Source organism: Eupeodes corollae, chromosome 1, assembly GCF_945859685.1.
Source record: "Eupeodes corollae chromosome 1, idEupCoro1.1, whole genome shotgun sequence".
In the NCBI taxonomy this organism is placed as follows: Eukaryota; Metazoa; Arthropoda; class Insecta; order Diptera; family Syrphidae; genus Eupeodes; species Eupeodes corollae.
Genome location: NC_079147.1, coordinates 124,549,126 through 124,563,848, shown reverse-complemented (window position 1 = coordinate 124,563,848; position 14,723 = coordinate 124,549,126). Strand labels below are relative to the sequence as shown.

The following is a 14,723-nucleotide window of genomic DNA, read 5'->3' as shown; positions in this document are numbered from 1 at the left end:
TGTCTTAAAAAAATTTGAGATATCGAACTTAAAAAATAAATGCTTAATATTCTTAATCCAAAAAGAAAGACTTTTTATTTTTGAACATCAGTTCTTGAGAAAACTTTGAAAACAATGGTTGTTTTTAAGAATATTCGAAATTCGTTTGGGGACTATTTTTACTGTTGTCCCAACGCAAATCGACTTTAAACCTTCATTTAAATCCACCAAATGCTGTGGTCTGTAAGGGCAAGGACAGACAGACGGATGGAATTATTATTATTTTCTATTGAAGTGTATAATTTCAAAATTTTCCAAACTACATAATACTTACCTCATCCATTGCCGAAACGGAAAAAAATATATCCAAGTTTTTGCAGTACTGTTTTAATAATATGTGTTGTTTTAATGAAAATTCTAGGAACGCCTTGTGTTCCCCGTAAGTATTGCCGAAAGAGTTTTTCCCAGAATAGGATCTGTCAAGGGCACTCTTGGTAAATTTATCACTTAAGCAAGATTTCTGAAACTTCACGCAGTTACAGCCAACTTTCTGGAATAGAGAAAAAGGCCCCAGATTGTAAATTTAATCGTCAAAATATTATTACATACAAAATTGTCTAAAAGGTTATCAAAACATTATGCCTTATTTCGGTAATCCATGTTCCTTTTATTCAAAATTCTTATTTAATAAAACAAAAATTTAGATACAAAAAAAAATCACCCTATGCATCTGACCATTAAGAGGAAAAGGAATTTCTTAAGAGAAACACTAATTTTTCGAATATTAAAAACACCCTCGAGATCAAGATCATACGACTTTTAGTCCAAAACGAGATCATCCAAACTACTCGTAGCTTAGACTATATTTTCTTTGAATTTGAATTGTATTTTGTTTGTTTTCATTTAACTCATAAATACGAGTATGTAGTAAAATAACGATATAGTTAAAAAAAATCGACTTACCAGCAGAGATGGCAGAAATGCGATTTTTTGTGATTTACTACATTTGCTACGTCTGCTACATAAATGAGGTAGTTAATGTAATTAAATGTAGTTAACGTAGTTAAATGTAGCAGACGTAGCGGTAGACATCAAAACGTAGTTTGAAATGTCCATTCAACCACCAAATTGACAAACCGAAAAGATAACAGTGTAAGTGTGAAAAACTAACTCTCGTTTAATTTGCTTTTTTCTTTCATAAAACTTCGAATTACCGGATTTAGTTCATTTACGCAAGATATTTGGTTCTTATGTATAGTTCAGTGTTTTTCACTCATTAGTCGTTACTTATTCACTCGTTTTTTTAAATTCTTTTTGAAATTTAACGTTTTTTGTGAAGGTAGCACACGTAACAAATGTAGGGTAGTTAATGAAACAAATCAAACGTGTAGTTTATCCAATTAACTACACGTAGTTTACCGAGTAGATTACCTGACGTAATCTACTCTGCCATCTCTACTTACCAGTACTCCCAGGTGTTGTGCACAGCATTTGGTTGACCTGGTGAAATCCTAAACGATGATGGTATTTAAAGTTGATAAAAATTTAATGATGATGATGAAGTGAGTAATAATATTCGAAATATTCTGTTTTCTTTTACACTTAAAAAAAAAATTAACTCCGTCACGATGTATAGAATGGTACACTAACGTATTATTGATTATAACGACTTATCCACTAAATTTTTACACTATTATCATCTGTTTTTTTTTTTCTTTTAATGTTTTTGTAAAGTCACAATTTTGAATTTCTTAATTCTTCCCAAAATTCATTTAACTCAAAGAAAAAAAACTTTTGAACTTTACTGTTCTCTCTCTCTAGTTATATCGAGTATACACAACTTACTATCTAATATCGTATTTACTTTGCATACGGGTTTCTTATTAATCGATCACTTTTTGCTTTTTTTTATATACAAACATATATGTTCTCAATTCTGAAGATATGAAGTTTTTGTTTTTTTTTGTAAATTCAAATATTCTGTCACATCCTATACTGTTTTATTTTTTTTTTTTATTTTATCGTCCTAAAATTAACATAACATATGTATGTACATACATAAACCTATATGTAGAGCACGTGTAAGTTTTTATATCGTATCTTTTCTTTTAATTTCTTTTTAAATTTCTTTCAAAATTATTCTAATCTTTTCTCTTTTTTGTTTTCAGAGCCGTTAATTTTTCTAAAGATTTCCTTTCTTTCTAATCATCACTTTAATTTTCTTTATTCTTTTAGTTGAATTCTCAGAATACTGACAGACGAATTCCACCGTGTTACCCTGGAGTCCCTCGTGAATCCGAAGAGCGGTCAAGTCTTCCCGTGTCCTCCTATACCTTTACGGTTGGCTATTCTTTTCTATATTTGGGGTAATGAAATCAAAATTGGTCAGAAAAAAAAAAAGAATGTAGTGAGAACTCCGCACCTACGTACTTATACTTCTTGATCCTCCTCGCTCAACGACAACTACCGAGTTCCTGTTTGTTCGGGTCAGATAGGTGCATATAGCTACCGCTTCTGGCTTCCCCGACTGGAACTTATTTCTTATCCAAGATATGTGAGAATATGGGAGAACACGGATTGTAAAGATGAGGCTAATTATTGAAGTAAAGGAAAAATATATAAATCCTATAATCTGTTACTAATATGTACGTACACTTATTTTACCTTTTTGAAAGCTCCGGATTTTCACTATTAATTTGGGTGCCCATTCGAAATTTTTTTTGAACTTGGTCTATCTTTAGTTGGTCACGGCTAAATTAATTGAACCAAATTAAGAGACCACCAGCTTGTATAGCCACGAAATTAAATGAAAGAAAGAACTAGAAAGCTCTTTCTATTCGCTGTCTCGGAAATCTGCATTTCGCAATAAAACATAATAGAATGGGGCAAAAACGGAAATGAAATGCTGTTCGGTACGGCACGAAGTCGAACATTAGGTGTGTTCGTTAACACTGTGTCATAAACCGAGAGCTTCTATCTCAACACAATGATGCGATTGAGTGCGCTGGTGCAACGAGTTACTTTTAATATTTTACTTTTTTTTTATTGGAATTTCTATGAGGTCTATTTTTCACAATATGTTTTTTTTTGGTAGAGACGTTTCCTACAAATCATATAATTTTTGTAACAGATTTTCTGTGCAAAAAGTATATGAACAGAAACGTTGAACTTTGTTGCTTGTTCATTTCCTACCTAATGTAGAGGAGTCTTATGTACAGCTGAGCATAGGCCGGGTTATGACCTTAAAATTATTTCTTCAGATCCTTTGAATGCGTTACACTTTTGTGACCTTTAGCATCTATAACTTCATACAAATTGTTGCTTATTATTTTGCACACTGTGACTTTAATGAATTTCGGACAAAGTTTGGCATTAAGATGTTTTCCAGCGTCGCTTAAGATGAGATTCCGTTTATATAATATATCACCCTCCTTGTACAACGCAACCCTACTTCTCAAATTATACGTTCGTGCATATGATTCGTAAGTCTTATCTAAAGCTGACTTCAAATAATTATGTAAAACATTCATTCTTGCTGGTTTTGGTAACCAGTCGATTTCGGATTGATTCAACCCACTAAGGCGACGCAAAAGTTTATAATCCGCCCCATGCTCAATAATACGATGTCCGAATAAAGCTTCAAAGGGGGTCATACCGATTGCTGAATGTACCGACGAACGCAAGACACTTCCTATTGAAGGCAAGTAAAGATCCCAATCCGTTTGTCTAGGGTCTATGTATGCTCGGACAGCGGCCAAGATAGAGCGATTAACACGCTCACTCGCATTCGCCTGAGGCGAATATACGGCTGTTCTGTAATGAGTTATTCCGAATTTTTGTATCATCTTAGCGAAATCACGTCCTATAAACTTACTGCCGTTGTCTGAAAGAATACTTTCAGGGACTCCGAAAATGAGAAAGACATCTTCCTCTAGACATTTAATCACGGTTTGACTAGTAGCTTTTCGAAGTGGTTTAATGAGCACAAACTTCATCAGTTGATCTAAGGCTATAACTATCTTAGTGTTACCAACTTTGGACCGTGGATAAGGACCCAGATATGTGGGAATGGCCTGTCTACAGAAAAAGGTTTTCCCATTTCGGCTCTCAGTACGCAGTTAGATGGTTTAGTAGTTTTACAGATTTCACAATTTTCGATGGCACTTTTAACATGTGAAGCCATATTTAGAGCCGCTGGAACCCATAGTTTCCAGACTAAATCGTCTTGAAGAGGATTCCCTGAACAATGCCTAACTTTCTTGTACACAAAACCGTCTGACACAATCAGGTCAGGAAGCTGTTCTTTATTTTGTCCGATATGTCGGATGATTTGGAGATATTCATCCGATTTGAAACTCAGATCCTCTAAATCAATATGGAGAACATCAGTAGGGCTTGTTGACATCGACCCCGGTGTACCCTCCACTGAATGTAGTGTCTCTACCTCATAAACTCGGGATAGAGCATCGGGTACTACATTCAGGGTGCCCTTCCGGTGTTCGATGCCAAAATCAAATCCTTGCAATTTGAGATCCCAGCGCGCTAACCTCAACGTTGGATCCCGTAGACTCATCAGCCACTTTAGGCTTGAATGATCGGTGACTATAGTAAACCTATACCCTTCAACATAAGGTCGGAATTTTTGTATGCCTCGGACGGCAGCTAGACATTCGCGCTCGGTAACAGTGTAGTTGCGCTGAGCGGAATTCAGTTTTTGAGAATAATAATAAATAGGCCGTTCAGCTCCACTGTCATCCTTCTGGCACAAAACACACCCAATACATTTGCGTTTACCAGAACAGGTTAAGATGTTAATGCTGACTTAACTGCTTCGAAGTTTCTGCTTCTTTTCCAAGTAAAAAGTTTTTTCCTTTCTTCAAAGTGTCTGTCACAGGAGCCGCGAGAGTCGAAAAGTTACTCACAAACCTACGGTACCACCCTGCCATACCGAGAAATCGTCTGACTTGTTTGACCGTCTTTGGGACCGGGAACTCAATGATTGCAGAAATTTTTGCTCGATCTGGTTTTAAACAACCCTGACCTACGACGCACGTAACCTAAGTACTGGAGTTCCTTGAAATAGAATTTCGATTTTTCATCGTGCTTCAAGTAACCTTTTCCCTATAATACCAAGAATTTTAATATGTTCCTCAAAAGTTCGCGATATGACTAGTAAATCAGAAGGTACAACTAGATTCATCAAATATGTTAAGCTCTGGGTCGCATTAGAAAGTCCGAAAGGCATAACTTTAAATTGGTAGAGTGGTCTACCAGGGACAGTGAAGGCCGTTTTCTCCCGTGAACTTTGCTCCAGTGGTATCTGCCAGTACGCGTCTTTAAGGTCCACGCTCGATATAAAGTGTGTCTTCTGAAGGCGTGCTAACAGTCCCTCTATATGAGCAATTGGGCTCGCATTCCTCTTTGTAACTAGGTTCACCTTCCGAAAGTCCAAGCACAATCGGTTCTTACCAGGTTTTCGTACTAATACGACTGGAGAACTCCATGCGCTGGAACTCTCTTCGATGACCCCCAAAGCAAGCATGCGATCCAATTCCTCATACACTAGGGGTTGTATTGCTGGAGAAATGGGATAATGGCGTTGCTTGATAGGTGCCGCGTCTCCCGTGTCGATGATATGCTCTACTAGGTGAGTCTTTCCCAAGCCACTGGTTGTAAACGATGGGAATTGTTTGATCGTTTCAAAAAGTACTTCTCGTTGGTGATCGTTTAGATCACACTCGATTGCACTACTGATTTTAGCGATTATTTCGTTACTTGTCTGATATGGGGGGGGGGGAAATCCACACCTAGGTATAGTTTTTGGGTCAGTGATGGTACTACGAATAAATCTATGACCTTGACTATGCCTCGGTAATACATTTTCGTCGTTACCACTCCGACAATAGATTGTTTCTGTCCATCGGCTGTAGAGATGGAAGATACAAATTTTTTAAACTGAATCTGGTTTTCGCTTAGAAATTCTATAGCACCATTCCCTAGGCAACTCACACTGGCTCCAGAATCGAGCAAACCGAGTATTTTATTTCCAAAAATCTCGACAGATACATATGGACGGGGATCGTCCGTAGAACAATTCAAGGTTGTTTCTGCCACTGACTTGTAAAGTTCCTTCTTTTTCTTCATTCTGTTTCGCAATTTTTGAACCTTTTTTGAAGTCGCTGGGAATGTAGCTATCCTCTTTCTAGCCTCATAATATTCTTTTATGCGTTGGTAAATTGATTTGATCGGTTTTTCACTTATTGTTTTTTTTTATTATTGTTTAGAGATTTTTCCCTAAGTTCGATCTCTTCCGGTGAATAACTTAGCAGGGTAATTTTAGTATATAAATCTACTTTAATTATTTCTCCAGGTTCTCTGTCCTCGAACACTTCCCCCTGGTTGAAGAATTGCTTGATGGTCGGTTTCCCGTACAACTTTCACATATGGGCGTTATAACGTTATCTCGACCACACCTAAAGCAAAACAGATTCCGTTTAGGACTGTCGCATTTTCAAAACGTATGGCCCTCTGCTTTGCAATTCCAACATTTGAGTATATTGGCTTCCCTTTGGTAGGCCTCAACTGTGGTTGGAACTGCAAAGTCAGCGTCTTCTCGAGACTTGTCTAACTCACTAATTTGCCTTCAGGTCGACTGAAAAGCGTTATTGGGTGCATATTTGGACCTATTTGCGGCTGGTTCACTCCCATTTAAAAATTTCTCTATAGTGCGGCATACGTATACCATCTCTGTACTGCTGTGCGTACCGAAAGTCACAAGAAGTTCACCCATTCTACGACGCACATTCTGCTTAATCAGCTCAATAATTTCTTTTACCGGTTTCGGTACTCGTAATCGCGAATTGAATTGAATTAGGTCGTCGTAGAAATCATCGAAAGATTCGTTTGGTAGTTGCTTATGATCATTTTCCACATTTTCCGGGACAGTTCAGAATCTGTTTCCAAACTTCTATACTGTTCGATAAGTGCTAGTCGCAAGGTTGGCCAATCAGCGCGTGTATTATTTTTGGACCACATCCAATACCATGTCGTCGCACGTCCGTCCGCAAAGTGGTGAAAATTATTAACTATTTCTGCCCATGTTGCATTGTAACTATCTTTTATCCGTTCAAGACGAAATAAGAAATCGTCAATTGTCATACTTTTCGTATCAAATTTAATGCCCCATTTATGGAAGTGTGGGAATCGCACTACTGAAGTAGAGGTAGACGGAGCCGGCTGAGTTTGATTTGTATTTGCTGGTGAATCGTTAAAATTCAAGTTGCTTAATTGAGCTAAAAAGTTGTCCACGTTTGAACCACGAGCCATTTCTATTGGATGGACAATTGGTTCATTATCTACGTAAGTAATGGTGGTGGGATTAGCTGTATTGAGTTGTTGTGTGGAATATTCAGTTGCTCGCTCTCGCGGAGTAGTAGGTAATCTTTGGGTGTTTTGTGTGTTAGCCGGTTGAGCTGGAGTGACGTTGGCAATGGTTTCCCTTACTATTGTTCTAACCTGACTTAATAACTCGGTATGAGTCCCTTTTAGCTCTTGTCTTATAAACCGCTGGTCCTCGACCCGTTTCAAACCTCTTGTACATAAGTTTCGAACTGTTCTGCTTCATTAGAGGTGCCATCTTGTCTACTATTCAAAGTTGTTCTTTGATTTCCGTCAGTTTGTACATTTAAACTATTATTATATCACGTAGCCAAAGGTTCGACATCACTTTGTGATTGTTCTTCCTCGTTACCTTCGGGCGGAGGACTTTGCTGCCTGCTATTTTGGCGTTTGCTCTTCCCACTCCCCCTTCCACACATTGCAAAAGGTTTATAAGACGTTTATAAAAAAATATAAATTACTTTCCAATATATGTATACTACCTACTTCTAATACCTTTTAACAAACGAAAGATAAGTAATAAGTCTCACTTCTTTTTTTTTTAAGGAACTGCTTATCTATGAATTAGCTTTGGATAAACCAAAAAAAAATATTTTTATTACTAGTAAAACAATCGCGAAGAACTCAATAAAAAAATACCTAGCCTTAATAAAAATATTAATCGAAAACGGAATTTTATTTTACTTATTTCATATACTAACTTTTCTGGGGAAGTGCATATAGGGGTGTGAAGTGGAAAGTCAAAAAAAACTGATCTTCAAATACCTTTTCAAAAAAAACGTCTGGGGTTCCGTAACATAAAAATGTACTTTACATACATATCTGGATACATTTTCCTATAGATGTTCCTTCTTGTCAAAACTTCATTCCAAAAAAATGTTTACCCTCTCAAAACGATACAACTGCTGAAAGCTCGGAATATAACCTTAGCTTACCGGATAACGTGAAGAGCAAACTAATCGGAACGTTCTAATCTTTTCATTGGAGCGTTAAGACCTTATAGATATTTTGTTGTTGGATAATTTATGATGACTCTTATTTGCTAATCGAGTATCAGGCTTCCGCATCAGTCGTAGATCTGGAAATCCATTCCTAACCTACCGGACAGAAGTCTCGATACTTAGGTATCGCTAACACAAACATAATATCTTTTGGCATTCCTTATTTTAAAGCTTACGTTTCAGTGCTATCAGCTACCGAAAATAAAAATCCGTATACGGTCACTGGATAACGTAATTTAATTAGGGCTTGAGCCTTAAAGCATGCCACCTTACGACTGACAAGGGAAAACAAAAACTTAACCCTTCGGGCAAATGTGACTACTCTAAAGTCTCGGTGTTTTTAGCCTAAGGGAATGAAAATACTAACTTTCCAACAAACACCCACAACTAAAACGAATTCTCAAAAAAAATTATTTGGAAATTTGAAAATTATCTTATCTCAGCGAAAGCTAGATAAGAAATACAAATCAGTCACGTAAATCAGGCCCCACGTTGGGCGCCATTTGTAACGTTGGTTCTCCACAACTGCTCCCTCCTAACTACCCTTTACAACCTTAGGACCAATGTGTACAGGCCCATCAGCCAGTCCAGGCAAAAGTCAAAAAGGAGTGTCCAATTACGCTGGTAACAGAAGGCTTATCATTTACCACGCTTAGCTCGTCGATGGGGGGGGGGGGGGGCGTAAAGAGGACGTGTTTCTTGTCCAAGCCTAAGTCTAAGTTTGAGTTCGACTGTAAATAAGTTCCATCTTCCAAAAAAAAAAAAATGGTAGGACCCGAATTTCCGCAACCGATATCGACTTAGTTTCTTCAGTTTTTGTTTTCCATGCATCTGACCATTAAGAGGAAAAGGAATTCCTTAAGAGAAACACTAATTTTTCGAATATTGGAAACACCCTCGAGATCAAGATCATACGACTTTTAGTCCAAAACGAGATCATCCAAACTACTCGTAGCTTAGACTATATTTTCTTTGAATTTGAATTGTATTTTGTTTGTTTTCATTTAACTCATAAATACGAGTATGTAGTAAAATAACGATATAGTTAAAAAAAAATCGACTAACCAGTACTCCCAGATGTTGTGCACAGCATTTGGTTGACATGGTGAAATCCTTAACGATGATGGTATTTAAAGTTGATAAAAATTTAATGATGATGATGAAGTGAGTAATAATATTCGAAATATTCTGTTTTCTTTTACACTTAAAAAAAATTAACTCCGTCACGATGTATAGAATGGTACACTAACGTATTATTGATTATAACGACTTATCCACTAAATTTTTACACTATTATCATCTGTTTTTTTTTCTTTTAATGTTTTTGTAAAATCACAATTTTGAATTTCTTAATTCTTCCCAAAATTCATTTAACTCAAAGAAAAAAAACTTTTGAACTTCACTGTTCTCTCTCTAGATATATAGAGTATACACAATTTACTATCTAATATCGTATTTACTTTGCATACGGTTTTCTTATTAATCGATCACTCTTTCCTTTTTTTTGTATACAAACATTTATATGTTCTCAATTCTGAAGATATTAAGTTTTTGTTTTTTTTTTGTAAATTCAAATATTCTGTCGCATCCTATACTGTTTGATTTTTTTTTTTATTTTATCGTCCTAAAATTAACGTAACATATGTATGTGCATACATAAACCTATATGTAGAGTACGTGTAAGTTTTTATATAGTATCTTTTCTTTTAATTTCTTTTTAAATTTCTTTCAAAATTATTCTAATCTTTTCTCTTTTTTGTTTTCAGAGCCGTTAATTTTTCTAAAGATTTCCTTCCTTTCTAATCATAAGCACTTTAATTTTCTTTATTCTTTTAGTTGAATTCTCAGAATACTGACAGACGAATTCCACCGTGTTACCCTGGAGTCCCTCGTGAATCCGAAGAGCGGTCAAGTCTCCCCGTGTCCTCCTATACCTTTACGGTTGGCTATTCTTTTCTATATTTGGGGTAATGAAATCAAAATTGGTCAGAAAAAAAAAGAAGAATGTAGTGAGAACTCCGTACCTACGTACTTATACTTCTTGATCCTCCTCGCTCAACGACAACTACCAAGTTCCTGTTTGTTCGGGTCAGATAGGTGCATATAGCTACCGCTTCTGGCTTCCCCGACTGGAACTTATTTCTAATCCAAGATATGTGAGAATATGGGAAAACACGGATTGTAAAGATGAGGCTAATTATTGAAGTAAAGGAAAAATATGTAGATCCTATAATCTGGTACTAATATGTACGTACACTTATTTTACCTTTTTGAAAGCTCCGGATTTTCACTATTAATTTGGGTGCCCATTCAAAATTTTTTTTGAACTTGGTCTATCTTTAGTTGGTCACGGCTAAATTAATTGAACCAAATTAAGAGACCACCAGCTTGTCTAGCCACGAAATTAAATGAAAGAAAGAACTAGAAAGCTCTTTCTATTCGCTGCCACGAGGATGTCTCGGAAATCTGCATTTCGCAATAAAACATAATAGAATGGGGCAAAACGGAAATGAAATGCTGTTCGGTACGGCACGAAGTCGAACATTAGGTGTGTTCGTTAACTCTGTGTCATAAACCGAGAGCTTCTATCTCAACACAATGATACGATTGAGTGCGCTGGTGCAACGAGTTACTTTTAATATTTTACTTTTTTTTATTGGAATTTCTATGAGGTCTATTTTTCATAATATGTTTTTTTTTTGGTAAAGACGTTTCCTACAATTGATCATGGTATTGTATGCCGTGCTGTTGTTATTTTTCGAATTTGAAAAAAGCGTTAAGAAACCTGCATCCACAACAAACTCCGCATCAGCTTATGCGGATGCTGATGTTGGAATTATTGCGAATAATCCGCAATTACGGATGCGGATGCGAATACTCGCATCCCTAACAGGTACATAGAAACATGTATGAATAAAAATTGCATACATATACATCTACACATTATGACTTGCTTTCACGATTGACAAAACAGGGGTGGAATCGGCTAAGGTGATTGTTGATAAATGACAATCAAAATGATCGAATTTGATCTACATAAGGTGATTGTCAAATTGATACGTAAAAAGCTATTACAAAAAAATGTGATAGTCGTTTTCAAACAAATTTGTTTATTCCGAATAGAGCTACCAGACGCTTACACAAACGACTGGCAAATTTTCTTAGTTCACTTTGTTTCTTTTAAAAAACACATTCCTGTGACCGATAGAGTCACAGAGTTCGAAAAAAAGCAAGAAAAGTAATAATTTTATTCAAAATCAGCCAATTTGAAACTTTTATTTAGATATTTTATAAGAATCAATTTAAAATTTCACCAAGGCAACAACGAATTTTGACAGTTTGAATCTGAAATTGTTCAATCGAATTGAATTGAGTTGAATCATCTTACACAGACGGAATGAAAATGATAGTCAATTTGACTATCAAAAAATTGATAGTCAACAATCACCTTAGCCGATTCCACCCCAGTTTAACTTTGACTTCAAAGCTAAAACTTAATTTTTATATGCATTACGCATGTATAAGTTTGCTATACTTAACGATTTATATGAAAGGTATCGATTCGAGAAAAAAAACTGTCAAGTTTACGATTGACCTTCTATATATTATAGATCGAAATTCAATGAAATTTTTGCTTATATCTGCATGCTTCCAAGTCTTAAAACCACCCGCCCGGCTTGATAAAGTTTCTCAACTAACGTAAACAAAATAGTTTAAAAGCAATTTATTTTGTTACCCTCTACAAGCCATTCTTTATAGGTTTAAGAGAAATTTTTCACAATTATAGTAGAATATGCCTTAAAATTGTTCCTAACTAAACAGAGCTGGCATATTTTGTATGAATAGGAGCTGTGTCTAACCTATATGTTAAATTTAGACTCCAGTTCAAATAGACTCAGGTTAAAAATATCACTATGAATATGCCCCATATTATTTTGTGTCTTACATTAAGGTATGTTTAAATGCAGACACGCATTGAAATGTTTAAAAATATTAAATAAAGGAGACATCACGTAAATTTCAATATTTATTTGATTCTTGTTCTTGTTCTTGTTCTTGAAAAATAGGAAAAAAATGGGAAAATGGCAAACATTGTTGTTGTTTTTGTTTTAAAATATTCTTGTGTCAAAATTCAAGAAGTGGAAAAAGTTAGGTTAAAAGTTCTTCTTTTTAATTTGCATATAAAGCTTGTAACATTATTAATTATTGGTTTGAGTTGTGCTTACATACAAAGATATCTTTACACATCAATAGCCTCAGAGTTACAAGATAGAATCCCGATGACAAAAAAAAAAAATTTGCCTCCGCTCTATTTTAACCAAAAACAAAAAAGGCATAACAGATTAAACCTGAGTAACTCTCATAGCTGCTTGTTTGCTGTGCTTAGCTCGAAAATGGGGGGGATCGTGTTACAAGAGTAAGAATCCTGTTACTTCATTCAGACCATAGTCTCAGATTTCATTTGACTGTTGAGAATAAAAAAAAGATTCAAAGAGACATTAATTAAATTAATTTTAGTTTCAAATGCGAGTATAGAGATGGGTAGAAGGGAGGTAGAAATGGCGATCTCAAGGCAACCTAGCCTGAGATCTAATTAGCGCTGTAGTAAGCCGTTCTAATACCAAAAACTCGTTCGACTTATGATAGAAAGGGAAAGATTTATAGAGAAGCTTCATAGCGATTATGTTAGAGCCATTTTTTCGCATTGAGATAAAAGATTAGGTCTCTAATCTTTGTCTCAGATAGCTCACCAAGTTCGTGAAAGAATGTTTTACCAAAGTATTCCATTCTAGTGTTTGCCAAAGCAGGACATTTGCAGAAGAAATGGATTATTGTTTCACTTTCTCTTTGGTCACTAAACCTACGGCAAAAGATGTTGTAGGAGATACCCAACTTCTCAGCATGAACTCCTATAAACAATCCTGACTATGTCTTGCTTTGGCCTGCATAGAAGATCGGGTTTTATTATAGGTGGGCCATATCTTCTTAGATATAATGCAGTTGGGCAAATTGCTCCACCTTCGGTTTGATTCAGTTTGGTAGATAGAAAAGATTTTACCCTTCATAGCATCAACAGGAATGTTAACCATTTCCGCAAGAGAGCTATGAAGGGCCGATCCTTGCCTGGCTAGCTCGTCAGCCCGTTCATTTCCCGATACCACTATGACCCGGAACCCAGATCAGGGTGACATCGAGGTTAATATTCAGGCTCGCAAGTTCATCGCGACATTGCTGGACCAATTTAGATGAGGATGTGGCTGAGTTAATGGCTTTGACAGCTGCCTGACTACAAATTTAGAAATTAGAAACATTTTATTCATTCATTTTTTCATTTCCAACTTAAAACTAGTGCAATAGCAAGTGTAAAAAAAGGAATAAATAAAAGCTATCAATCCCTAACTTGAAAGTTAGTATTGAATGATACATTTTGATTTAATTTTACAATAATTAGAAACTGTTGTGGGGTGACAATCAGCAATACAAATAATAAAACAATGGTTCAATGAAGTAAGTAAATCAATAAATATTTCAAAGACAGTATAACTGAATATAAAAAGGGTAGGTATATACATACATTCATAGGTGATAATGATAAATAATTCATCATAAAATTCAGGCAAGAATAACAACAAAATTGTACATTTTTTATGATTATAAAAATATGATACAAAATTCAATAATAGTTATCAATGGAATTTAAATCAATTGTAAAAAGCCAGTCTTTTCCTTTTTTATGAAATAGTTTTAGTTTTGAATTGTTCTGATAGACAAAGGTAATTTATCCCGAATAGGGTTAAAAGCATCAAAGGCAGTACAAATTTTTGGTCATTTGTTAAAAATATGAGGAATTCTTCCTCTTCCTCGGTTCCTACGCTCGTTGTGAATGACACTCCATTTGTTAGCTCCTTAGAGAAAGCAAATCTCTTTGCTATGCAGTTCGCCGCCAATTCAACTCTGCCAGTGAGTGTTATGACTCCGACTGTACTTGAGCGAGTTAATGATTCTATGGGGCAAATCTTTTTTCGCACTCGTAATGAAGCGAGGGTCCTAAAAGATCTTAACATACAAAAATCTGCTGGTCCGGATGGTATCCCCGCTATTGTTTTGAAGAGGTGTTCTTCAACGCTGGCAAAACCTTCTTCATCTGTCCTACTCCTCAGGTCTCGTTCCGAGCGGAGGGAAAACCGCATTTGTCCAGCCTATTCCCAAAAAAGGCGAATCTTCCTCGCCGTCTACTTATCGACCGATTGCACTTACGTCCCTTCTTTCCAAGGTCATAGAAACGCTGATTAATTATCAGCTCAAGAAATATCTTGAAGAACGGAAGCTTCTTAATGACCGACA

The 14,723-nt window shown here is 35.9% G+C and overlaps 1 protein-coding gene and 1 long non-coding RNA gene across 4 annotated transcripts in view; one reads left to right on the top strand and one right to left on the bottom strand.

The window, feature by feature from the left end:
• The window catches only part of LOC129939471 (sialic acid synthase), a 92,069-nt gene that overhangs the window by 22,336 nt on the left and 55,010 nt on the right, over positions 1-14,723 (bottom strand). For 2 of the 3 annotated variants that reach the window (XM_056047495.1, XM_056047497.1), the window contains exon 2: positions 314-529. The exons of the other annotated variant lie outside the window; for it this stretch is intronic. In XM_056047495.1, the coding sequence (XP_055903470.1) occupies positions 314-529 (216 nt within the window). The remainder of the gene's footprint in view (positions 1-313; positions 530-14,723) is intronic. 3 annotated transcript variants of the gene reach the window in all.
• Positions 9,791-10,628, top strand: LOC129939472 (uncharacterized). Its single transcript, XR_008780544.1, has 2 exons — positions 9,791-10,057; positions 10,215-10,628. It is a non-coding gene; the product is annotated as an uncharacterized LOC129939472 (long non-coding RNA).